This window comes from Eretmochelys imbricata, chromosome 6 (assembly GCF_965152235.1).
Source record: "Eretmochelys imbricata isolate rEreImb1 chromosome 6, rEreImb1.hap1, whole genome shotgun sequence".
Lineage (NCBI taxonomy): Eukaryota > Metazoa > Chordata > Testudines > Cheloniidae > Eretmochelys > Eretmochelys imbricata.
The window spans coordinates 8807781-8832653 of record NC_135577.1 but is presented as its reverse complement, the minus strand read 5'-3'; the positions used below and the strand labels follow the sequence as shown (position 1 = coordinate 8832653).

Below are 24873 nucleotides of genomic sequence, written 5' to 3'. Positions count from 1 at the left end.
CAACCCCCTGCTCAAAGCAGGACCAATCACCAATTTTTGCCCCATATCCCTAAATGGCCCCCTCAAGGATTGAACTCACGAGCCTGGGTTTAGCAGGCCAAAGCTCAAACCACTGAGCTATCCATCCCCCCCACTAAGTTTCAATTATTTTGATAGGTAGTTTGAAATAAATTATCAGCAACTATGTTTGTAACACTACAAACAAAATTCAGGAAGGGATTTTTCACAAATAGATTCCTTACTCGTCATTTTAACACAGAACTTTGAGTAATAATTCATTTAAACTACAATATAGAAATGTATTTCCTGCACCCCTCAGAAGTAGTGCAAAGACTTGCGGGAGCCAGGGGTAATGGAGAAGCTGAGGGAGAGGGAAGTAATTGCTGGGAAGGAGCCTGGAGTGAACTTTGAGAATTGTTGGGTGTTGGTGGGAGACATATGCAAGAGGGGGTTTTGTGGGGGGAGCGGAAGAGTGATTGTTAGAGACTTGGGAAGCCTCCCATATGAAACCCTGGCTCACCCTTGGTCTCTCCCATTCAGTCAGGCGCATCTGCCCTTTGTCCCCATGTGTCCCTGCATCCCCCTATCCCTGTGTATTCCTGCCCTCCTTTTTCCCCCATGTGTCCCTGCCTCCCCACTTGCATTCCACCCCTGGCTCAATGTTACCTCACTAGCTCCTGTGACCCTCCCAGGGACCCCTATATGCCCCATTTTGTCCATCTCCCCCATATTCCTTGCCTCCATACCTGACCCCATGGGCAGAGATCTGTGAAGTATCCTCTGACCCCGTCCCTCTGTGGCTGGCTGCTCCAGCTGTAAGCCAGCTGCCCTCTCTTCTGGTGTCACAGCAGCCCCAGAGGGGGGAAAAGGTGTAATTGCAGCGCTGCTCCATCAAAATCAATTATTCTGGGGTGAAAAATAATATGTGGGGAACATGAAGTTTGTGCTTTCGCAGGTGGCACAGAATTCCTCCATGAGTATCGCATATGAAGTGACGTCACACATGTAATCACTGATGTGTAGGGAAAAATCAAGCCCTAGGCACGGAGGTGCGTAGAGCCGTTAGTGTTCTTTCCTCAACTGTTCCTCTCCTGTTAGCCATGCCCACAGACTACGCAAATGAGTCAAATCCCTGTATATGTCTCTGGGATGAGCTACTCTCCAAGGACGGAGCCATCCAGGAGTGGAAAGAGTCTTTCCATAGAGATTGTTTGAACTTCTAGATGGAAATTTCTGCTAGGGATGTAAATACTGTTTTAAAAGTTAACCGTTTAAACAAGTAAAATATGTCATTTAAACAGTTAACTGTTTAAGCAGCTGGGGCCCATCTGACTGGGGCTGGGGCCTGGTCTGTCTGGATGGTGCTGTTCTGGCTAGGCCTGCTCCAGCTGGGCAGCACTGCTCCGGCCGGGTGCCGTGTCCGGGCCTGCTCCAGCTGGCGTGGGGGTTAACAGTTAAGGCAGTTAACTGGTAAGACTATGCTTACCAGTTAACTATCTACCTTTTAGATCCCTAATTTCTGCACACAGCTAAGAGTGCTGATAGAAGGAGCATGGAGTCATGCAAAGCTGACCAAAGGAGCACAGGGCAGGGATTCCATAGAAAGTAGCTTGTGGAGGTAGGTTACTGACTGGAGCTGAGGTTCACTCCATGACCCCACAGGTCTGACACCAACTGGGACAACACAAAGTGTTTTACACAGGGATACTGGAGTTTTCCAAAGTCTCAAGAGGTCTCTGGGATGGAATACACCCCTGTATTCAAACCCTACACACTGCTATAATCATCTATGTACAAATTATGCCTTATAAGGTAGGTATCATTTGAAAACTAATAACTTACTGGCCAGCGTGATCATACTGAAATGTATGCAGCAACTTTATATAAAAACTTATGAACAGAAGCTGAAATTGCAACTGAAGCGTGTTGACCAGACACGTCTTGGGAGTGGGTAAAACTGTTTCTCAGAAACAAAGGAAAAGTTAACCCCTCTAGCCAAGGTGTCCTCAGAGCTGATGAGCCATCACCTATAAAGTAGCCATTCTTTGGAAAGGAAGGGAATCAGGAACAAACTGATCTGCATTTTAGCAAACAACAGCATGAAACTTCTTCCCCACCAAAGTTCATGTCTCCCCACTCAGTTGAGAACTTTATCTAGGGGTCGCTTTGAGAAAATTCTGCATTTCAAAGGGTGATTGAATTATAAAAGAGAGGGGCAAAAACACCTCTTGTTCTTTCTCCCTGTTCATCTCTCGTTTTCACCTAAGAGGACCAAAAAAAAGAAAAAAAAAAAAAGAAAGAAAGAAAGAAAGAAAAGCAGCCCTTGGACCCAAGGAACTGATCCTGAACTGAAAACTTCATCAACAATGCTCCTGGAAACCTGTGGTAAAGGACTTCAGTTTGCACCACGTCTAGTTTGTTCAGTTTAGTACTAGGAAGTGTTTTTATCTCTTTTTTTCTTGAAACCATTTCTGACTTGGTGCCTCATCACTTGTACTCACTTGAAATCTACCTTTGTGATTAAGTAAATTTGTTCACTTCATTTCAATTAAAGAAGAAAACTGTGTGGGTAACTCCATTTGGGGTGGGAAAAATGACTGTATATTGATCCCCTTAGAGAGGCAATGGACCTATTCTATCAGGACTGTCCAGGAGAGGGCTGGACAGTTCAGGCCACACATTTCTGGGGGGAAATCTGGGACTTTATGTGTATTGGGGTCACCCTGCAGTAATAACCAAGGCTGTGAAAGCCAGAATGTGAGCTGAGCGTGGCTGGCAGGCAGCAGCTACACACAGACACTCGGGGTGACACCGGAATGCTGGAGGCTGTTTGTGAGTGGGCCGGGTTGGGAGCTACAGCAGCAAAGCATTACTGGGCACCCCAGGTTACAGGGCAGGTAGTGACACTAACCCCCATCCCCACCCCCACCCCCGTCTGGATTACATCCTGGATTGTTTACATAAATAACAATGTGTGAATTCTTTGCAGAAAAGGACATCCCGGAACACGAGCACGAAGCGCTGCTTAACCTCCCCAATTTTAATCCACAGAAAATAAGGTTCCAGTATAAGGTCTGGCTTTAACTGCTTCTGGGAACTTTTAGTGCCCAGATAATTAGAGCAACCATGGGAGAAGTTGCAGCCCCCCCTTATAAGCCAATATTTAAGGAATAATTCATTCCCCGCCAGCCAATCATGGATTCCTACCCGTGATCCAGTAATCCTCATGGAATGGTATGATAAAAATACTAGCCAACTCTTAAGTCTTAGGAAATACCAGTATGTATGCCTGGGAAGGGGAAGTGGGACTTAAGGTTCACCTTATAAACACCACAGGAATACCAAACTACTGGGAAATAGGGGTTAAATAGAAGGTCCCTATGGGGCTACCACCTGGAGTTCCAGTTGCCCACAGTTACCGTACCAGTGGGATGAGCCTGTTAAGACAGGAACAATATTAACAGTGATTGTGGGATACTGTCCAATACCCCGTAGTAAATTGAACCTATGGTTCCCGGACACATGAACCAGAACCAGGACCAGAGACTATGCATTCGAAAGAGGTACCCCAATTAAGATAAAGAAACCAAAATTGTTTGTGACTCAAAGCGACCCAGTAAAAGTTTTGTTAAACCCACTATTAGTAAAAATAAAAATTGGTATGGATTGGACTCAGTTGAACGTGTCTAAATTGGAACCCAAATGTTCACTCTATTCCCTTCCTATTATAATGGCCTGGATAAAAACACATCAACACTCCAATGGCCAAGCAAAAGGAGAGGTAGTAGACACCATATTAGGAGGAGGTGGATTTGGAGCAGGAATTATGAATATTATAGACCTGGAGGTAATTAAGAATAAATTGAGGTTTTTGTCACAACTGCAAGATAGTCTCATTCACAAGCAGGCAGATACTACTGTGGATTTGGTACAAATAGGTCTGGGAAACCTGAAAGCATGTACCAGTTTCAGTTTTCCATCTTTTTCAATACAGTATACCAATGGGCTAAGGCGGTCCACTGTGGATAAGGGCCTTTACATTTTGATTCCAATGAGTGGTCCCTTTTTTCCATTTTAAGGTACAGGATTGGTCCCCTGTTTCCCACAGGGCTGCCTTTAGTGGGCCTTTGTTTCTGAATTTTGTTGTTCATGTGTTCGGTGGCCTGATTAACCCTATACTAGAGGGTGCTTTTATCTTCTTGTAACTGTTTGAGCCATTGAAAGTCATAGAGTCATAGAATATCAGGGTTGGAAGGGACCTCAGGAGGTCATCTAGTCCAACCCCCTGCTCAAAGCAGGACCAATCCCCAATTTTTGCCCCAGATCCCTAAATGGCCCCCTCAAGGATTGAACTCACAACCCTGGGTTTAGCAGGCCAATGCTCAAACCACTGAGCTATCCCTCCCCCCAAACCACAGAGCTATCCCTCCCCCCATGAAAAGTAATCATGAAAGTAATCATGCTGGGTTATATTAGAGCTCTCTTCTTGACCCTGTACCAGGTAACTAGGATCAATCATTAGGCGCATTGGATGTCCAAACAGGATTTGGAAGGGTTGAATTTTTGTCTTTAGTCTATTACTGATGCAGATGGCAGCCAAAATCAGAGGCAGTTTATCCGGCCAGTCTTTCCCTGTGTGATTTAGTACCTTCTGGAGCGCTTCCTTAATAGTGAGGTTCATGTGCTCTGCTTGGCCTGAGGACTGAGGCTGGTATGGTATGTGGAGCTTTTGTTTAATTCCCAAGGCTTGTATCGCTGTTTTAAAGATTTCTCATGTGGGGAACAGCTTGTGCTGGGAAGGAATACTGAGGAATTGACTTCCATGCCTTCACATTCCGATGGTTTTTTAGCCCAACTCATGGGAAATTCCCCTATCCACTTATTGTCTGGCAGTCCCACAGCCGCCATAGCTTTACAGTCCCGCTTTCTTAATCCTTCTGAAATAACCTGCTCATTCACTGTCCCTCTCTCTTTTTTCCCCCGCAACGAGCCTCCTGTCAAATCAATTATCCGCTTTTCCTGTGGATCCACAACTACTTCCAAGATAGCTTCCTCAGTCATGCTGTGACACATCACTGTACCTGTTTACAATTGAGGTTGAGCTACTACCTATGGCAGATGTTCCAATAAGGTTCCTTTTACTTCTTTGCTGTGAAATTGAAACAAAGGAATGATTTACCCTCTCTGCACATTCTCCTGCACTGACTTAATTAAAAAGAACAGGAGGACTTGTGGCACCTTAGAGACTAACAAATTTATTTGAGTATAAGCTTTCGTGAGCTACAGCTCACTTCATCGGATGCATTCAGTGGAAAATACAGTGGGGAGATTTATATACACAGAGAACATGAAACAATGGGTGTTAACGTACACACTGTAAGGAGAGTGATCACTTAAGATGAGCTATTACCAGCAGGAGAGTGGGGGGGGGGGGAGAAAACCTTTTGTAGTGATAATCAGGGTGGGCCATTTCCAGCAGTTAACAAGAATGTCTGAGGAACAGTGTGTCGGGGGTGGGGGGCGAATAAACAAGGGGAAATAGTTTTACTTTGTGTAATGACCCATCCACTCCCAGTCTCTATTCAAGCCTAAGTTAATTGTATCCAGTTTGCAAATTAATTCCAATTCAGCAGTCTCTTGTTGGAGTCTGTTTTTTGAAGTCTTTTTGTTGTAATATTGCGACTTTTAGGTCTGTAATCGAGTGACCAGAGAGATTGAAGTGTTCTCTGACTGGTTTATGAATGTTAGAATTCTTGACATCTGATTTGAGTCCATTTATTCTTTTACGTAGAGACTGTCCAGTTTGACCAATGTACGTGGCAGAGGGGCATTGCTGGCACATGATGGCATATATCACATTGGTGGATGTGCAGGTGAATGAGCCTCTGATAGCGTGGCTGATGTGATTAGGCCCTATGATGGTGTCCCCTGAATAGATATGTGGACACAGTTGGGGTGGGGGGGGGACTGGAGTCAGGGCTTGGGTCATGGGGGGTGCAGGGGTCAGGGCAGAGGGCTGGAGGTGTGTGAGGGGGGTGCAGGAGTCAGGGCTGGGGGGTGGGCTGGGGTCGTGGGGGTGCTCCCAGCCCCTTGCCCAGAGCGGCTCACAGCAGGGGGCTGGAGGGGATATGCCCTGATTCCACCCCCTGTCCCCACGGCCCTGTCCCCACCTCTTCTCCACCTCCTCCCCGGAGCCGCGAGCGTGCTGTGGCTCCGCTTTCCCCCCTCCCCCGCAAGGGCTATCAGCTGAACGGTGGCAGGGAGGGAGAGGAGGAGGGGCAGGAACCCAGCGCGCTGCGGGAAGAGGCAGGGGAGGGAGAACTTGCCTGTCCTGCAGCAGCAGCCAGCAGGATCAAGCTTCTTCACCCTGCCCCCCCGTGGGGAGGGCAGGGGGGGCGGCGCGTGGAGAAGAGCAGGCCGGGGCGGGTGGGATTTTTAATAGCATGCTGCTGCCTGCCGGGTCCCGGCCGCTGGCCCCGCTCAGCCCGCTGCCGGCCTGGGTTTGGCAGCAGGCTGAGCGGTGCCGGCAGCTGGGACCCGGCAGGTAGCAGCGTGCCATTAAAAATCGGCTTGCGTGCCGTCCCCTGCATTAGGGTGTGCCTGGGAACACCCCGTACGCACGCCTAAGAATGGAAGCAAGGTTTGTGGTGTGACACCTCATGTTTGTTTCTTGAGAGCAGGGAAAGATCCCAGGTGCTCGTTCTTTAGCTCTGTTGCTCTAGCAGTGAAGCACTGACATCCAAAGCTGGGCTTCTAACCTGAATGTGCAGCAACCAGCCCCCGCTCCTGCCTGAGCAGCCGTGTCCACTGGCGTCACAAGGAGGGGAACACCCCATGGGCGAGAGGTTTCAGAGGGGTAGCCATGTTAGTCTGTATCAGCAAAAACAACAAGGAGTCCTTGTGGCACCTTAGAGACTAACAAATTTATTTGGGCATAAGCTTTTGTTGGCTAAAATCCACTTCATCAGATGCATGGAGTGGAAAATACAGTAGCGGGTATAAATACACAGCACATGAAAAGATGGGAGTTGCCTTACCAAGTGGCGGGTCAGTGCTAACGAGCCAATTCAATTAAGGTGGAAGTGGCCTATTCTCAACAGTTGACAAGAAGGGGTGAATACCAAGGGAGGGAAAATCACTTTTGAAGTGCTAATGAGGCCAATGCAATCAATGTGGCCCATTTTAAACAGCTGACAAAAAAGGTGTGAGTATCAGCAGAGGGAAATCAGTTTTTGTAGTGACCCAGCCAGTCTTTATTCAGGCCTAATTTGATGGTGTCCAGTTTGCAAATTAATTCCAGATCTGTGGTTTCTCACTGAAGTCTGTTTTTGAAGTGTTTTTGTTGAAGAATTGCCACTTTTAAGTCTGTTATTGAGTGTCCAGGGAGATTGAAGTGCTCCCCTACTGGTTTTTGAATCTTACAATTCTTGATGTTTGATTAGTGTCCAAGGACTCCATGAGGGAGAGACACCCAACCCAGCCACCGCCGCCTCCCCAGGTGAAGCGCCAGCTGCTGCTTCCCGCTATGAGCACCTGCTTCTCCCTCCTCTCCCGGGCTGGCTGCGGCCGGGGAAGATGGCGAGGGAGTTCTCCTGGCCTGGGTGTGTCTCTCGGGGCAGAACGCGGTTTTGCCATTTTTTTGCACTACTTTGCGTAGGGCATATTTCATAGGGTTTTTTTTAATTGTTTCTGAGAATTGAGGATGACAGGGAATATGTAGTTGTTGCTTTACTTCTAAAGCTTTTAATAATTTTTAACTACTTTTTTTTTCTTTTTTTACAAAATATGGTCCATTATTTGAATTAATTACTTTTGGGGTTTCATATTTACTGAACACTTTTGGCGGTGGTCTTTGCAGTATGATTTCTGGTGGGAATTGCCTCCACCCATCCAGGAAAATAATTTACTATTACTAATAAATACGGATTCTCCCTTATCTACATAGGAGGTGACATTTTTCCAATTTTATTTGGATAATTGATCCAGCAGTACCACTGTTTCTTAAAAGTAAATGCAAAGCGGGCCCAAGAATCCGGATGCAACGGGATGGCGAAAAAACAATTTGCCAAATCTATGACAGAGACCCATTTAGGGGCCCCCTGTATTCTTGCGATCACTTGAGGCAAATCTGTTACTATTGGTGCCATGGCGGGGGTAGCTTTATTAATTTGTTTTAAATTCACTGTTAATTTCTAATCTTTTGAAGCTTTTAGTACTGGCCAAATTGGGCTATGGTATGCAGATTTTCCCTTTTTAATCACTCCCTCTTCCAGTGATTTGATTGTTTTCTTAATTCCTGCCTCTGCCTGCACAGGATATTTATATTGTCTCCGTGGTGGCGCTTTATTCCTCACGATTTTAACACGTGCTTTGATTTTACCACAGTCTGCTTTGTTCTTTGTCCAGACATTGGGACACTCTTTTACCCACGTATCTTGTTGATTTAGTGTAATTTCCTTCACTGCTTTTGCAGCACATATTCAGGAATGTACCCTGCTGTCGGGGTGTCTTCTGTCCAGTCCGGCACACGCCCCAGAACTCCGTTAAATTCAGAACCAACCGATTTCTCTTTAAAAAAGGAGTCCCTAATATCACTGGCTCAGTCACCTGATCTATTGGAAGCATTTGTTCTTTACAACAAAAATTCCCCATTTTCTCTCTGGGTATAGCTGTTTTTACTGAATGATACATTTTTTTCTGTCACTCCTTCCCCAATAGAGGAGGCTGCTGTAATGACTTCAGACACATATGGAGTCAAATTACAACTTCTGTTTACAATATTGACACCAGCCCCACTATCCAATAGGGAATTTTTGGGTCCATTATTTTCCACAATGACAGTTATCGTAGGTCTTCCATTCAAGTCCCATCTTAATTTAGTTATTGTCTCCCACTCTTGGGGACCCATTTCCAGTGGGAGCAACTTGTTATCAGGGATTCCCTGGTAAGCAGCATTTTTTGAACCCTCAGCTTGCACAGCTGCAACTCTTTTCTGCTCCCTAGACATTTCCTCTTTCATCCTTTGCATTTTTTAATTAATTTATCCGTGTGTCTCCCATTCTACATATTCATATTTACTTCCTCAATTTCAAAAACCTCCTTCTCCCCCACCCAGTGCGCCGCATCCCCGCTGGGGTGGGAAAAGGCAGGGTGGGGCAGGGACTTTGGGGAAGGAGTGGAATTGGGGTGGGACAAGGGCAGTGCAGGGGTGGGAAGAGGCAGGCCAGGGGCCGAGGGGATCAAGCTCCCACTGGGCAGCGGGGAAGTCAGCACCTTTGGCCCTGGGGTTTGTCACTAGTTGTATTTCTCCAGCCAATAACCCCAATGTTATTCTTCTTAACAACTAATTCCTGGGCGAATCCTCAGGCTTCATGTAATTTGCACTGGATAAAACTTCATGGGTCTTTGACCTGATTTTTTTTTCCTAACAGCATAATAAATCGCAGTACCAGCCGGTGTGCTTCTGGCTGCCTCTCCAAAGCATTTTTTGCTCAATCTACGGCCTGTCTAATCTCTCCAGTGGTAGCTGTCCTGATCAACCTGTAACATTTACCCATACTTAAATTTTCCGTTCCTCCTGACTCTGCCCACTGTACTAGCCATGTAGCTAGATTTTTTATATTTACTGGGCATAATGACTTTGTCATCAACTGTAAGTTGATGAACTTGCAGGAATTATTTCTGTTTGTTCTGAGGGTACCTCTCTGGCTGCATCTTTGACAGTTGATCTATGTTCTATTCCTGCTATGGACTTTCCTGACTTCGGCTTTTCCGGACAGTTTTTTATTTCTTTTCTCAATTTAGTATAAAGCCCCTCTCGAGGCCGATCAAGTTCCCTTTTCTCTTGATCCCCACATGCGTCCTCCAAATCCTCCAAACCAGATATCATTGGAATCCAAATCCAAATCTCTCCCTTTTCGACAAACAGCTGCAACCTGCAGCTCCGGTATTTTTACTTGCTTTTATAATGTTGCTATAGTTTTCTTGCACCAACTATGAGAAACTCTTGCAATTTCTGTTTCCTTAGTCAGTTTTTGAATTAATTGTTTCATCCCTACTGCTTATTTTTGTCTGCCTTAATTTTTTCCCGATCCACCATTTTCTTTTTTTATTCCCTATTTTGTTTTTCCATTTCTTCTAACTGAGTTTGCATTATCTGTGCCTGCCTCACTTCCCTCTCCAAATTTTTCTGGCAAGTTTTAAAATTCTCTTGTAATGTCTGGAACTCCGCACAGATTTCCCCCTTACATGTGATTGCCTGATTTACAGCCTGCCACAACAGCCACACTCTGGCTGGCTGCCTTTTACTGGCATTAGGGTTGTACAACTGTCCATATTTCTCAAACATGTTTTCTAAAGTGTCAGCTGTTACATTGGGTTCAACCACACCTTCCATACAGAGGTGCATAGAGCTGTTAGTGTTCTTCCATTAACTGTTCTCCCCTGTTGGCGACGGATAGGGTTGCCAACCCACTTCCTAATTTCTGAAAACAGGACACTACAGCAGGAGCATTGGAATCCTGCCCCTGCCCCACCTCTTCCCCCTGAGGCCCTGCTCCACCTCTTCCCTTGATGCCCTGCCCCTTCTCCATCTCTTCCCATAGCCCCCCACTTGCTCCCCTCCTCCCCCCACTGCATTTCTCATCGCTCAGTCCTCTCCACCTCCCCCACCTCCCCAGCTGGGCTCCCTCTCCTTCGGGGAGGGGAGCTGCAGCTCCTGACACAGAGACTGTCTGCCCACGAGTTGCAGGTAGGAGGCCTCCCCGGCTGTGCAGATGCTGGCACAGGTTGCTGACCTTTTTCCACCTACCCCCACCCCCTCCCGCGGTAATCGGACTTTTGGTGTGTGGTCGGTACATCTGACAAGACACTGTACAGGTCCCCTTTTGACTGGACTTTGCAGTTGAAAATGGGACACCTGGCAACCACAGCCACGGACCACACAAATGAGTCAAATCATTGTACATGACTCTGTGATGAACTACTACCCAAGGGCAGGGCCATCCAGGTGTGGGAAGAGATTTTCCAGAGAGACTCTATTCTAACTTCCAGATGGACATTTCTGCAGACAGCTATGGAGTGGAAGTGACAGCTATGGAAAGACAGCCATGGAAAGAGCATGGAGTCATGCACAGCTGGACAAACGAGCACATGGCAGAGAGTCCAAGGAACGCAACTTGTGGAGGTAGGTTACTGACTGGATCTGGATCTTCAGTGCATGACCCCACAGGTCTGACACCAACTGGGCAGCACAAAGTGTTTTACACAGGGATACCAGAGTTTTCCAAAGTTGCAAGAGGTTGCTGTGATGGAATACACCACTATTCACACCCTACACACTACCCTAATAATATTTGTACAAAATATGCCTTATAAGGTATAATTTCAATCTTGCTGGCCAGTATTATCATAGTGAAACGTATGCAGCAACTTTGTATATACAATTATGAACATAAGCTGAAATCACGACTGAAGTGTGTTTACCAGACACACCTGGGGAGCGAATAAAACTTTTTCAAAAACAAAGGAGAAGTTAGTGCCTCTAGCCATGGTGCCATCAAAGCTGATGGGCCATCAATTGTCAAGTCGGCCGTTCTTTGAAAAGGAAGGTGGGCAGGAACTAAGAGATGCAAACAGCAGCATGAAACCCCTTTCCCACCAAAAAGTTCATGTCTCCCCACTCAGCTGAGGAGACCTTTAACTAGGAGTCACTCTGAGAAAAATCCATTTCACAGGTGATTGAACTATAAAAGAAAGGGCCAAACACACCCCTTGTTATCTCTCCCTGTACATCTAAGAGCACAATAAAGAAAAGAAAAACAGCTCTTGGACCTCAGGAACTGATCCTGAGCTGACAACTTGGTCAGCGATGCTACTGGAAACCTGTCCTAAGGGTTTCCCTTTGAACTAAGTCTAATTTGTTCAGTTTAATACTAGGAAGTATTTTTATGTTTCTTTTTCTTGTAACCATTTCTCACTTTGATGTCTCATCACTTGTACTCACTTGAAACCTACCTTTGTGGTTAAATAAATTTGTTTTCTTCCTTAATTGAAACAAAGCCAGTGTTGTGATGTGTGGGTAACTCCCTTTGGGGTGACAAACTGTCGCATATTGATCCCCTAGCGGGGCAATGGACCTATTCTATCAGGACTGTCCAGGAGAGGGCTGGACAATTCAGGCCAAACATTTCTGGGGGGAAATCTGGGACTGTGTATGTATTGGGATCACCCTGCAGTAATAACCAAGGCTGTGAAAGCCAGAGTGTGAGCTGAGCGTGGCGGGCAGGCAGCAGCTACACACAGACACTCGGGGTACGACCGGAATGCTGGAGGCTGTTTGTGAGTGGGCCGGGTTGGGAGCCAGAGCAGCAAACGGTTACTGGGCCCCCCTGGTTATAGGGCAGCCGGTGACACTGCCTTGCACTGGTCTGGATTACACTCTGGATTGTGATTGCCTCATTGGACAATGAGAGTGGACACAACTCATATCCTGGTTGGATGTTCCAAGATTTTGCCATGACCACGGGTCATTTCCTCATTGGTCCAAGCCAGTTTTGCCCAGCAGGGACCAGGCTGCGCCACCCAGCACAAACACGAGGAAGATCAGATCTAGGTGCAGATTTCAACTGAACAGCTCATGTTTATTTTTATGATGGACCCACTTCAGAACTCAAATCCAACACTCTTGTGAAGTGACTTGGGTTTGGAGCTGAAGTTTAGGAACTTGAATTTAGATCAAAGCTTCATAACTGACCCATTTTTGCTATTAGTGTTACCGAGTTGATAGTGTGACTTTCCAGTTCTTAGTTATTACTCATTATAATGTATTCCGACATTAAGGTCCCAATCCAGAAAAATCTTAAACTTATGCTCAACGATAAGCATGTAAGTAGTCGCACTGAAATCAATGGAACTGCTCAAAGTGCTTGGACTTAAGCACACTGAAGTACTCTGTCCTGTGAGGGCCTTCAGAAAAAAATGAAATAAAATATTGTCAGTTTCAGGGGACCTGCACTTATATTCCCCTCACCTTTCCATTTCCACAGGTTCCCGCTGCCTCCCCAGGCTCCTCACCCACCTCCCCATTGCCTTGGCCCTGCTGCCTTGCCACAGCCCTGGCAATCCCCTCTTAGCCTTCTGTGTTCCCCAGGCCCGTCATGCACATCCCCATCATCCTGGTTCCCTGCTGTCTCCCCCAGTCTACCCAGCCATCCCCCTGACCTCCAATGACTCCCCCAGGCTTCCCAGCCATCATCCCATTGCCCCTGGCCTGTCCAGCTTCCCGCAGGCTCCCTGAGTCCCTCTGCTAACCCCCCCTTCCTAAATTGCCCTGAGCTTCCTTCTGCAGTCAGCCAGGCACACCTTGCTTTTCTCACCAGCCTGGATTATCTCAGGGTGACCCTAATGCACTCCCAGTCCCAGATTTTCCCTCAGAAATGTATGTTCTGCCAAGTCCAACCCTACCGAGAGAGTCCAGAAATACTAAATTTGTTATTCCTTTAAAGAAATATATACAGCAGCTTATTTCCATAGACAAAGTTACTCTGACACTTTACTTAAACACACTGGGTTAGATGAAACGATGAATCAAGTTTATTAATAACAAAGATAGATTTTGAGTACAAGCAACGAGGCATAACAGTCAGAAATGGTTACAAGAATAATAAAGATAAAACTCTGTCTAGTGCTCCAGCAGCCAGGGAGGATGCTGGCCTTGGGCTAACAGAAGTTAGGGGGTGCTGGGGTTAGGGGCAGCAGAGTCAGTGCTAGTGGTCAAGGCTGGGCTGGCAGGGCTCTATAGTGCCCCCTCTAGCTGGGTCTGGGTCCATGGGGTGCTGGGGGCCTCAGCAGTCTCTGCATCAGCCCCTGTAGCTGGAGCGGAGCTGGCAGAGCCCAGTAATATCCCCTGTGGCTGGGGCTGTGTCACACACAGAGTCCATCCCTTCTTTCCCCACTGTAGCTTTCACAATGAAGCACAGCAGGGCGAACTTTTGGAAGAACCAGGTGCCCTGGGCATCCGGAAGGCCCTTGATGTATTTGATCTTGGACCATTTGTTGTAGCCAGCCTAGTGTGCAGGGTCTGGCCTGATGGGCGGGGACCAGGGGTAGCCAGCTGGGGCGTGAGCACTGAGGCCAGAATGCAACATCTGTATGGGGCAGATGCCCTCCCAAGGGTGCTGGGCAGGGACATGGGTGTGAGCTCCTGAAACACACACACATTACACAGCTGAGTGAGAGCTCCTGTAACACACACACACAGAGCACAGCACAACTCTCTTGAAACACACACACACACACACACACACATACAGCCATGTGAGAGCTCCTGGAACCACAGGGGCTAGAATTAGGGGTGCTATGCGTCATAGCACCCCTAATTGAAGTGGTTTCCAATACATACAGGGGTCACGGTTTGGTTCACTGGCTCTCAGCAGCCCCCCAATACAAACTGCTCCAGTCCTGCCCCTTGCCTGTATCGCGCATAGACACAGAGCGAGCGCTGCGCACACACCCACCACACACAGCCTGGGGTGTGATCTCCTGTGACTCACGCACCAACACCGCACAGCCGAGCAACACACACGACACAGCCCGACCTTTGTCCTTCTGTCACACGCGCTGCCCCACTAGTTCCCCCTCCGCTCCCAGAGCCGGGAGAGAACCCAGGAGTCCGGGAGAGAACCCTAGCTCCCCACGGTACAGCCCAGGGGCGGGGACCGAGCTACCCCCTTACGGGCTCTGCCGCCCGGGGAACAGGTGCCGCGAGCGCCCCTAGGGGCCGGACTCGGGACCCAGGCGTCCGGGAGGGGCGGGGCGGGGCCGGGCCGGAAGGTCTCTGCGCTGGGGCTTCCCCCGGCAGCTGAAGTTGGCGGCGCAGGCGCGGGGCCCTTGAGTCGGGGGCAGGTGGGGAGCGTAGCAGGGCGGGGCTTTCCCGGACACCTGGGTCCCAGCCCAGCCCAGCCCGTGCGCAGGGAGGCGGCCCCGGGGAGGGAGGCACCAGCCGCGGGGCGGGAAGTCGCTGCCCGGGCGGAGGAAGCGGCCGGGGCCGGAGCCGAGCCCGGCGATGGCTGCAGCGGGGCCGGCGCAGGTAGGACGCGGGGCGGGGACTCCCCGGCCGGGCACTGGCTGGTCCCAGCTGGGGCCGAGGGGGGCCGGGACCGGGTCCCTCCCGCGCTAGCGACCCCGGGGCTGGGGGCTGCCGCACTCGGAGCGCTGGGGCCGGGGAGCGGCGCTGGGGGCCCCGGGCCGGGCGGACACGCGGAGCCGGGCCGAGGAGCCCCGAGGCGGCCGAGCCGGGGGCGGGAGCGGGGCCGAGCACAGGCCTGGGGCGGAGGCGGGGACTCCGGCCGGGGGAGGAGCCTGGTCCCTGCCCTGGGATTCGGGCCCTTCCCAGCGCCCCGCCCCAGAGCCCCGTGGGGAGCCGAGGGCGACTCCTGTCCCCGGCCAGCAGGGCCCGAGTCCCCGGGGGGCTGTGCGGGGGGGTCTCCCTGGGTCACAGCTGCTGGGCTGGGGGTTCCCCGGGAGCCGCTGCCCTGGAACCCGCGTCCCCTGCCGAGAGCCCGGGCTGGGGCTGGCGCGGAGGGTGCTGAGTGTGTAACGCTTGTGCCAGCAGCTGCGGGTGGCGTTTGAGGACGTGGCTCTGTATTTCACCCGGGAGGAGTGGGAGCTCTTATCCCGGCCAGAGAAGCAGCTGTACCGGGACCAGATGCTGAGGAATTACCAGGCCCTCGTTTCTTTGGGTAAGGACCAATTTCATTTGGGTTCCCCATGTGGCACCCTGTCATTGAGTAGTGGCAAATGCCAGCCCCTTTCAGGTCAGCTGGCTGTTGGAGGAGAACTCGGGGCTAATCTTGGTGTAACTGGTTTATTTGAATTACCTGCCTCAGTCGTGGCACATCCCTAATGGTAGCAAAGAGCCGATGAGCAACCATCTCTTCCCGGAATCCCACCCAGAGGTTGAGGGCAGCAACTCTGTGTCAGGAGCTGATTCTAGTCAGACAAATAAGGCAGGGGGAAAACACTGCTCCTGCAACAGCTCCCCACCTCCCCCAAAAGAATGAACATCGTAAATTTAACAACTGTACAACTGAACAATGCAAAAGAACTGGAATGTCTGTGTAACGGTGACACCTGCCATGACACATTGTGGCCGATTTGCCTTAATGACATGCCTGAAACGTTTCAACAGCTATAAGTTGGCAAGGAGCAAAGTTCCCTTCTTCCAAAGTCTTCCCCATGATCCATGTTTCAGGAGACAGTTGGGTAAGTGAAATAATGACCAGAAAGAAGGTGGTTGCAGATTTTCTATTCGCCCTGTCTCTTAATCTGAAACTAATGGGTGTTCACTGGTCTTTTTGTGGGTTAAAAGAAATCCATGTCACACGCTTGTCCTATGGAACGTAGTGCCACAAGATAGCATAGAGGCCGAGGTGTTAGCAGAATGGTATATCTCAAGGGAACATTTAAAGTTACCCCAGCAAGGCTTTAAACTCGGCCCCACTGCAAACTGAGAGGGTTGTAGATGTTGCTGATTCAGGGTACGAACTGAACTTGCCTGGTGGGAGATGGGAAGAAGGTTTATTGCTAAGGAAGATTTATTTCTTTCTTCTCCTGCTTTGGATCTCTTGCACCTTCCTCTGAAGCAGCCTGTGAGATTGATGTCCTGTTGTGCCAGGTGCTGCACAAACATATAAACGAGTCCCTGCCGCCAAAAATTTATTAATAAAACTTTCCCCCAAACAGGCTCTTCAGGTTCCAAACCGGACTTAATCCACCAGATCGAGCTAGGGGAGGCAGAGCTCTGGATCCGGGATGCCGAGGGCTCCAGGGTACACTCTAGGCCTGAGAGCCCCTCCTCAGGTGAGTCCTAATAATCCAGTCCTTTCTGATTTACACACCTGCTAGTAGAGAACTCCTTGATATAGAAGGCAAAGGCAGAGCGAGATTCACAGGCTGGGAGCTGAAGAGAGACAAATTGAAGCTGGGAATTAGGGGCCAGTGTTTATCTTGGAGGGGGAATAAACCATTGGGAGAGCTCCCCTTAGGACGCGATGGATTCTCCCTCACTGGGAGTCTGTCCGTGGAGATGGGGTGGCTCTCTCTCAAAGCTTCACTCTTGTTCCACCAGCAGTTACTGGGCCAGAGTCAGGAATGAGTGGGGGAGCTTCTCTGGCTGGGATAGGCAGGAAGCCAGGCTGGATGGGCACAATCAGCCTGTCTGGCTTTGATATCTATGAATCTTAGTCCTGTCTCAGTGCAGAGATGATTTCTAAGTATTACCTAGTCCATCCCTGACAGGTGTCTGTCTAACCTGTTCTTAGAAACCTCCCATGGTGGAGATTCCACAACCTGCCAAGATCATTTTGTTCCAGTGCTTAACTACCCTCAGAGGTTGGAAGTTTTTCCAAATATCTAACCTCTATCTCTCTTGCTGCAATTGAAGCCCATAAAGTCTTGACCTATTCTCAGTCAATAAGGAGAACACTTTATCACCCTCCACTTTGTAACAACCTTTTATGTCCATGAGGACTGTTATCAGGGGTTCTCCCCTGCCCCCGCCCCCTTCTTCTGACTAAACAAACCCAGTTTTTTCACTTACTTCAGAAGTCATGTTTTCGAGACATGTAATCAGTATTGTTGTTCTCCTCTGACCCTCCCGAATTTGTCCACATACTTCCTGAAGTTTGGGGCCCAGAAGTGGACACAGTAGTGGACCTAGCCTGTCCTTGTTTTCCTCTGCTTTCCCGTGTATTTGTAAAATGCTTTGTTTTTTCCCTTTATAATGCTAGTTTAGTTTTGCTTTTTGCCTTTCTAATTTCCCCCCTACATGCTTGTTTTGTTTTTTAAGACTCATTTTTGTAATATGACCTGCTTTCCGTTTCTCGTACGACTTTTTTCAAGAGTCGCTCCAGCTCCACCATGCCTCAGCTTCCCCAGCTGTTTAATGGAAAGGGCACTGGGGCTGTGAGCAATGTTCCCTCTCATTTTTTTCAATCCATCTGCAGAATAAATTTTGTTATGTGCACCGAGGTCTGTGCGCCACCAATAGAAACAAAAAACCTCGATATAATATTTTTTAAAGTTACCATAGGGATAATTACTCCAGCCAGGAGACATTAGGTATTTCAGAACTCGCTAATTAAATTAAATTAAAGTAGAAGAGAAATAAAAATCATGAAATGCATAGACCAGTCAAAACCCTAAAGTAACACACTTAGGAAGCATAAAATTGCAGAGATGATATATGCATTGCAGGAAGTACCAAGAAGTAGCAACAATATTACAACTCTGTGTTGGGAGGTGAGTGTGAAAGAGCCAGAGACTGTGTGGGTTTGTACCACACAGAGTCAGTCTGTGTGCTGGGGAAGTTTCTGAGAGACGCTGGGTGCTGTCTCTAAGGCATTCACTGAAAGCTCTCCTGAGCCCTGTCTCCCCTGCCCTCGCTCTGAGGAGATCGGTACATGGACTGGTGGTGGGGAGGAGGGGAGATAGAGGGACTGTGTGAGCTGGCTGCTGGGGGGGCAAACAAGCACCTGGGTAGAAAGACAAGCCTGTCTGGCCATACACCACAACACCTTCTAGGCTTCCCACACCTCAGAAAGTCATACCAAGGTAAGGGGCGCCCTAGAGATTTTTCAAATGGCTTTTCATGCCTCTGCCCCCTGCAAGAGCATCCCAGAGTCACTGATCCTTGGCAGAGAAGGTGCTGTTCTCCCCAGGTTCCCACCCCACCCCCTCTCTGCCGCTTCACTTTGCATGTGACCTCTCAGACTGGAGAAACCTGTTCCCAGCGAGCAAGGAGAAAGCTGGGAATGACGCCGGGTGGGTCAGTCACATAGGACTAGTGTAAGGTGACGCCATGCAGAGGTGCCATGGTGCAGAACAGATCTCTAGCACCTGCAGCACTTCGCTGTAATGCTCTAAAACTGCCCCGCGGGCCAGGCGGTTGCTGTGGGGGGAGTGGACACATTTGGGGGCCAGATTAAATCGACCTGCGGGCCATGACTTAGAGTACCCTGGTGTATGGGCTGGCTGTGAGAGAGAGGGTGGCGGTATGGCCTTTGTCCCATCCCTTCTTCTCCTGCTCTTTGTGGCATGAAATTGTTGTCGCTTACATTGCTTCAGTGTCAATGCTTAGCACAGCCCTCAGCCCTAACGTGTCTGTGACTGTCTGTAGACCAAAGGCTGGGTGGCAGCCATTCACCCCTTCCAGCTCAGCAGTGCCAGGGAGCGGGTTGTGACACAATACAGACATGTTTTCCAGGTTACATCACACAAACCCTGAGTGACTGGTCATCCCCTCAAAGCCCACACACAGACCCACACCCCCTACCTCTCAAAACCCTCACCTTCTTGAGGATTTTAGTTTCGTTTTAGTTTCGCACAAAGACTGAAACCTCAGGCCGAGAGTAAATGATTTCTTCAAAAGGAATTCCTAGAAAAAGACTCACGTCCCCCCCACCCCCAGAAATAAGCTACATTGTTCTAAACAGCTTTAAACTGGTCTCACTGCACCCGCATGAAGGGATTGTAGCCCCTCAACTAAACTAGTTTCAACCTAATATAATTACAACAGCAAAAATGCTGAGGAACAGGCTTCATGCTATAAAACAGGAGAAAGTGAAGAACCAATACCACATAAATAAACCCCTCTGATTGAAATAAAGACACAATCAGTTTGAAAACAAAACCAGGCTCTGCTCTGACAGGTGCTGCTTGTATCCTGGGCAGGCTTCAATTTCAGCTTAAAACGAGACTCAAGACATGCATAGCCCCTGTGGGAGCAGGCGCTGGGTGCTGCGGAAACACCATAGGGTAGAACCTATGCCTGGATTGGTGTACTACCCCGCCCCGCCCCCCATTTACAACACCTGCCCTCCTCCTTGCCCTGCCCAGGGGGAACTTGCTGCCCAAAGAAGCACTCTTCTCCCAGCACTGCAACCCTAACCCCAGCCTGGTGCAGAGGGGTTTGTGTGGGGTAAAGCAGTGGTTCTCAACCAGGGGTCTGGGGACCCCTAGAGGGGCCTTGAGCAGGTTTCGGGGGGGCCTCCAAGCAGGGCCAGCATTAGACTTGCTGGGCTCAGGGTAAAAAGCCAAAGCCCCCCTGACATGGGGCTGAAGCCCAGGTCCCCAAGCCCTGCCACTCAGGGCTGAAGCTGAAGCCTGAGCCATGTAGCTTCACGGGGGTCCCTGTAGCATGGGTGCCCTGCTTGCTACCACCTAACGCTGTCCCCGGCTTTGATATGCAGAAAACATATTATTGTGGCACAGGTGGGCTATGGTGTTTTTATAGCATGTTGTGGGGGGTCTCTGAAAGAAAAAGGTTGAGAACCCCTGGGGTGAAGAACATGTGGGTATCAAGACCATTCACTGAAATTTGACCTGCCTCCCTCACCATCATGACCGTGGGCGGGGGCAAATCTGAGTGGAACTGTAACCCTGCAGGCCAGGTCTCAATGCCCAGACAGGAGCTGCCATTGCAGGGTAAGACGCCCATCCCAAAAACAGTCACAGACAAATGGGGCAATCGCTCCATCCATGACATTTTCCATCCTTGACAAACCTGCAGCCCTAAGCGTGAGCTAATGCCAGGATTGCCTCTGCTCTCTCCAGCAGGGCACGGGATCCCGGGAGGAACGCAGACACAGTCTGAATGTGGGGAGAGCACTGTTGGAACACAGGATCCCACATCCCACAGAGGGATACATACACAGGATGCAGTCCATCCCTGGGGTAAATTCAGCCAGAGACCAAATCTGATTACACACCAGAGACTCCCCATGGGCCGGTGTCCCCATCAGTGCATCGACTGCAGCAAGAGGTTCAGGAACCCGTTCGCACTGACCCAGCACCGGTGCATGCCCACCGGGGAGCGGCCGTACTGCTGCGCTGACTGTGGCAAGAGCTTTGCAAAGAGCTCAGCCCTGAAAACACACCAGCGCACGCACACCGGGGAGCGGCCGTACTGCTGCGCTGACTGTGGCAAGAGCTTTGCAGAGAGCTCAAATCTGAGAATACACCAGCGCACGCACACCGGGGAGCGGCCGCACCGCTGTGCTGACTGCGGAAAGGGCTTTGCACAGTTTGCACACCTGAAAAGACACCGGCGCACGCACACTGGGGAACTGCCATACAACTGTACCATCTGCGGCAAGGGCTTTGCCCAGAGCTCAAGCCTGAGAACACATCAGTGCGCACACACCGGGGAGCGGCCGTACTGCTGCGCTGACTGTGGCAAGACCTTTGCAGAGAGCTCAACGCTGAGAATACACCAGCGCACGCACACCGGGGAGCGGCCGTACCGCTGCACCGACTGCGGCAAGGGCTTTGCACATAGCTCAACTCTGAGAAAACACCAGCGCACGCACACCGGGGAGCAGCCTTACCACTGCAGTGACTGTGGCAAGAGCTTTGCAGAGAGCTCAAAGCTGAGAATACATCAGCGCGTGCACACCGGGGAGCGGCCGTACCACTGCGCTGACTGTGGCAAGAGCTTTGCAGAGAGCTCAAAGCTGAGAGTACACCAGCGCACGCACACTGGGGAGCGGCCGTACCGCTGTGCTGACTGTGGCAAGGGCTTTGCACAGTTTGCACACCTGCAAAGACACCAGCGCACGCACACTGGGGAACAGCCATACAACTGTACCGACTGCGGCAAGGGCTTTGCCCAGAGCTCAAGGCTGAGAACACACCAGCGCACCCACACCGGGGAGCGGCCGCACCGCTGCACCGACTGCGGGAAGGGCTTTGCACAGAGTTCAACCCTGAGAATACACCAGCGCACGCACACCGGGGAGCGGCCCTACCACTGTGACGACTGCAAGAAAAGCTTCAGCAATGCCAGTACGCTGACCAGACATCAGCGCACACACGCACCGGGGAGCAGCTCTACCGCTGTGCCAACTGGGGTAAGAGGTTCAGCAATGCCAACAAGTTGACCCAGCTTCAGCGCATGAACACCAGAGAGCAGCCGGACCACTGCGCTGTCTGCGGCAAGGGCTTTGCACACAGCTCAAACCTCTGAATACATCTGTGCACACACACACCGGGGAACTGTCTGCAGAAAGAACTTTGCACAGAGCTAATACCTGAGAATACACCAACGCATTCACAGCGGGGAGCGGCTGTCCAGGTGTGCTGACTGTGGCAAATTCTTTGCTCACTTGGGCAACCTCACCTGGCACCAGTTGACTCACCAGTTGACTCGCCCTTCTGCCACCGCTAGGGCCCAAGGGGCTTCTGGCAGCTGGCGGGCCTGGCACAGTGCAAGCGGAATCAGACCAGGGAGTGGTCCTGTCCCCATGATGCCCAGCAGAGACTGTGTGGGGCAGAGAATGGGACTTGGCTGAGCAGTGTGGGGGAGAGGAGACAGGCAAGGAGATTTTAGAGCAGATGGTCACAACCTTCTCCATTTGGGACCCCCTCCATCTAGGTGGGGTCCAGCCAGGTCTCTCTCTTTCTGTCAAACTCCCCGCAACACATATAGCTGTCAGGCAGCCAGGACAATCCCCCTTCCTTCCCCTGCATCCCTCCCCCAGAGCTACCTTGATTTCAGCCAGGGGGTGACTCTTAGGTGACATCTAGAGGTGGGATTTGCAGTCCTGTCTCAGCATGGATTGGTCCAAAGGGGGCGGGGGGGCAGGACAGCGCGGTGTGTCAGATTGAAAGAAGACTCAGGAACTGCTCAAACCGTCTATTCTAAATAGAAATGTGATGAAGAAAAACTACGTGCCTAATGTGTAGCAAAGGTCTAACCAGTTGTTTCTTTGCTATTAAAGAAGTTGATGCATTCGAATGGTGTGTGGAGAAGCCAATGTGAAGTGTAAATCTTTAAGATAAACCTGTCCAAATGTACTAAGGCTTGACTGACCATGAGGCCTGATGAACTGTGTGACTGGTGGGCCGCACAGAGAGAGTTTTGCATTACTCCTTGGGGAATTCTATGCCAAAAGAAAAATAAAAATTCTGCACACCATATTTTAAAATTCTGCATATTTTTTTTGTCAAAATAACACAATAGAATCACACTAGTTTCAGTTATTTTGATAGTTTGAAATAAATTATCAGCACCTATGTTTGTAACACTACAAACAAAAAAGATTCAGGAAGTGATTTTTCACAGATTCCTTACTCGTCATTTTAACACAGAACTTTGAGTAATAATTCATTTAAACTACAATATAGAAATGTATTTTCTGCACCCCTCGGAAGTAGTGCAAAGACTTGGGGGAGCCGGGGTAATGGAGAAGCTGAGGGAGAGGGAAGTAATTGCTGGGAAGGAGCCTGGAGTGAACTTTGAGAATTGTTGGGTGTTGGTGGGAGACATATGCAAGAGGGGGTTTTGTGGGGGGAGGGGAAGAGTGATTGTTAGAGACTTGGGGAGCCTCCCATATGAAACCCTGGCTCACCCTTGGTCTCTCCCATTCAGTCAGGCACATCTGCCCTCTCTCCCCATGTGTCCCTGCATCCCCCCCATCCCTGTGTATTCCTGCCCTCCTTTTTCCCCCATGTGTCCCTGCATTCCCACTTGCATTCCACCCCTGGCTCAATGTTACCTCACTAGCTTCTGTGACCCTCCCAGGGACCCCTATATGCCCCATTTTGTCCATCTCCCCCATATTCCTTGCCTCCATACCTGACCCCATGGGCAGAGATCTGTGAAGTATCCTCTGACTCCTTCCCTCTGTGGCTGGCTGCTCCAGCTGTAAGCCAGCTGCCCTCTCTTCTGGTGTCACAGCAGCCCCAGAGGGGGGAAAAGGTGTAATTGCAGTGCTGCTCCATCAAAATCAATTATTCTGGGGTGAAAAATAATATGTGGGGAACATGAAGTTTGTGCTTTCACAGGTGGCACAGAATTCCTCCATGAGTATCACATATGAAGTGACATCACACATGTAATCACTGATGTGTAGGGAAAAATCAAGCCCTGGCACAGAGGTGCGTAGAGCCGTTAGAGTTCTTTCCTCAACTGTTCTCTCCTGTTAGCCATGCCCACAGACTACGCAAATGAGTCAAATCCCTGTATATGTCTCTGGGATGAGCTACTCTCCAAGGACAGAGCCATCCAGGAGTGGAAAGAGACTTTCCATAGAGATTGTTCGAACTTCTAGATGGAAATTTCTGCTAGGGATGTAAATACTGTTTTAAAAGTTAACCGTTTAAGCAAGTAAAATATGTCATTTAAACAGTTAACTGTTTAAGCGGCTGGGGCCCATCTGACTGGGGCTGGGGCCTGGTCTTCTGGATGGTGCTGTTCCGGCCGGGCCTGCTCCAGCTGGGCAGCGCTGCTCTGGCCGGGTGCCGTGTCCGGGCCTGCTCCAGCTGGGTGGCACAGCTGGGCCCGCTCCAGCTGGCGCGGGGGTTAACAGTTAAGGCCGTTAACTGGTAAGACTATGCCTTACAGCTTCCATGCCTTCACATTTCCCAACTCATGGGAAATTCCCCTATCCACTTATTGTCTGGCAGTCCCACAGCCGCCATAGCCTTACAGTCCCGCTTTCTTAATCCTTCTGAAATAACCTGCTCATTCACAGTCCCTCTCTCTTTTTTCCCCCGCAACGAGCCTCCTGCCAAATCAATTATCCGCTTTTCCTGTGGATCCACAACTACTTCCAAGATAGCTTCCTCAGTCATGCTGTGACACATCACTGTACCTGTTTACAATTGAAGTTGAGCTACTACCTATGGCAGATGTTCCAATAAAGTTCCTTTTACTTCTTTGTTGTGAAATTGAAACAAAGGAATGATTTACTCTCTCTGCACTTTCTCCTGCACGGACTTAATTAAAGTTTCCTCCGCTCCTGTACAAATTAATGCCAGCAACCATTATATGTTTCCTTCTCTCCCCACTTCCCCCCTCAGATCTACCAGTTA

At 49.7% G+C, this 24873-nt stretch overlaps 1 protein-coding gene across 1 annotated transcript in view; it reads left to right on the top strand.

The window, feature by feature from the left end:
- LOC144267029 (uncharacterized) overlaps nucleotides 1–22977 on the top strand; it is a 29706-nt gene extending 6729 nt beyond the window's left edge. The window contains 5 exon segments of the mRNA XM_077820669.1: nucleotides 11053–11185; nucleotides 15611–15740; nucleotides 16744–16860; nucleotides 20614–21872; nucleotides 21875–22977. Of these exon segments, the coding sequence (XP_077676795.1) occupies nucleotides 11120–11185; nucleotides 15611–15740; nucleotides 16744–16860; nucleotides 20614–21872; nucleotides 21875–22024 (1722 nt within the window). The 5' untranslated portion in view covers nucleotides 11053–11119 and the 3' untranslated portion in view covers nucleotides 22025–22977.
- Nucleotides 22978–24873: the final 1896 nt, after the last annotated feature.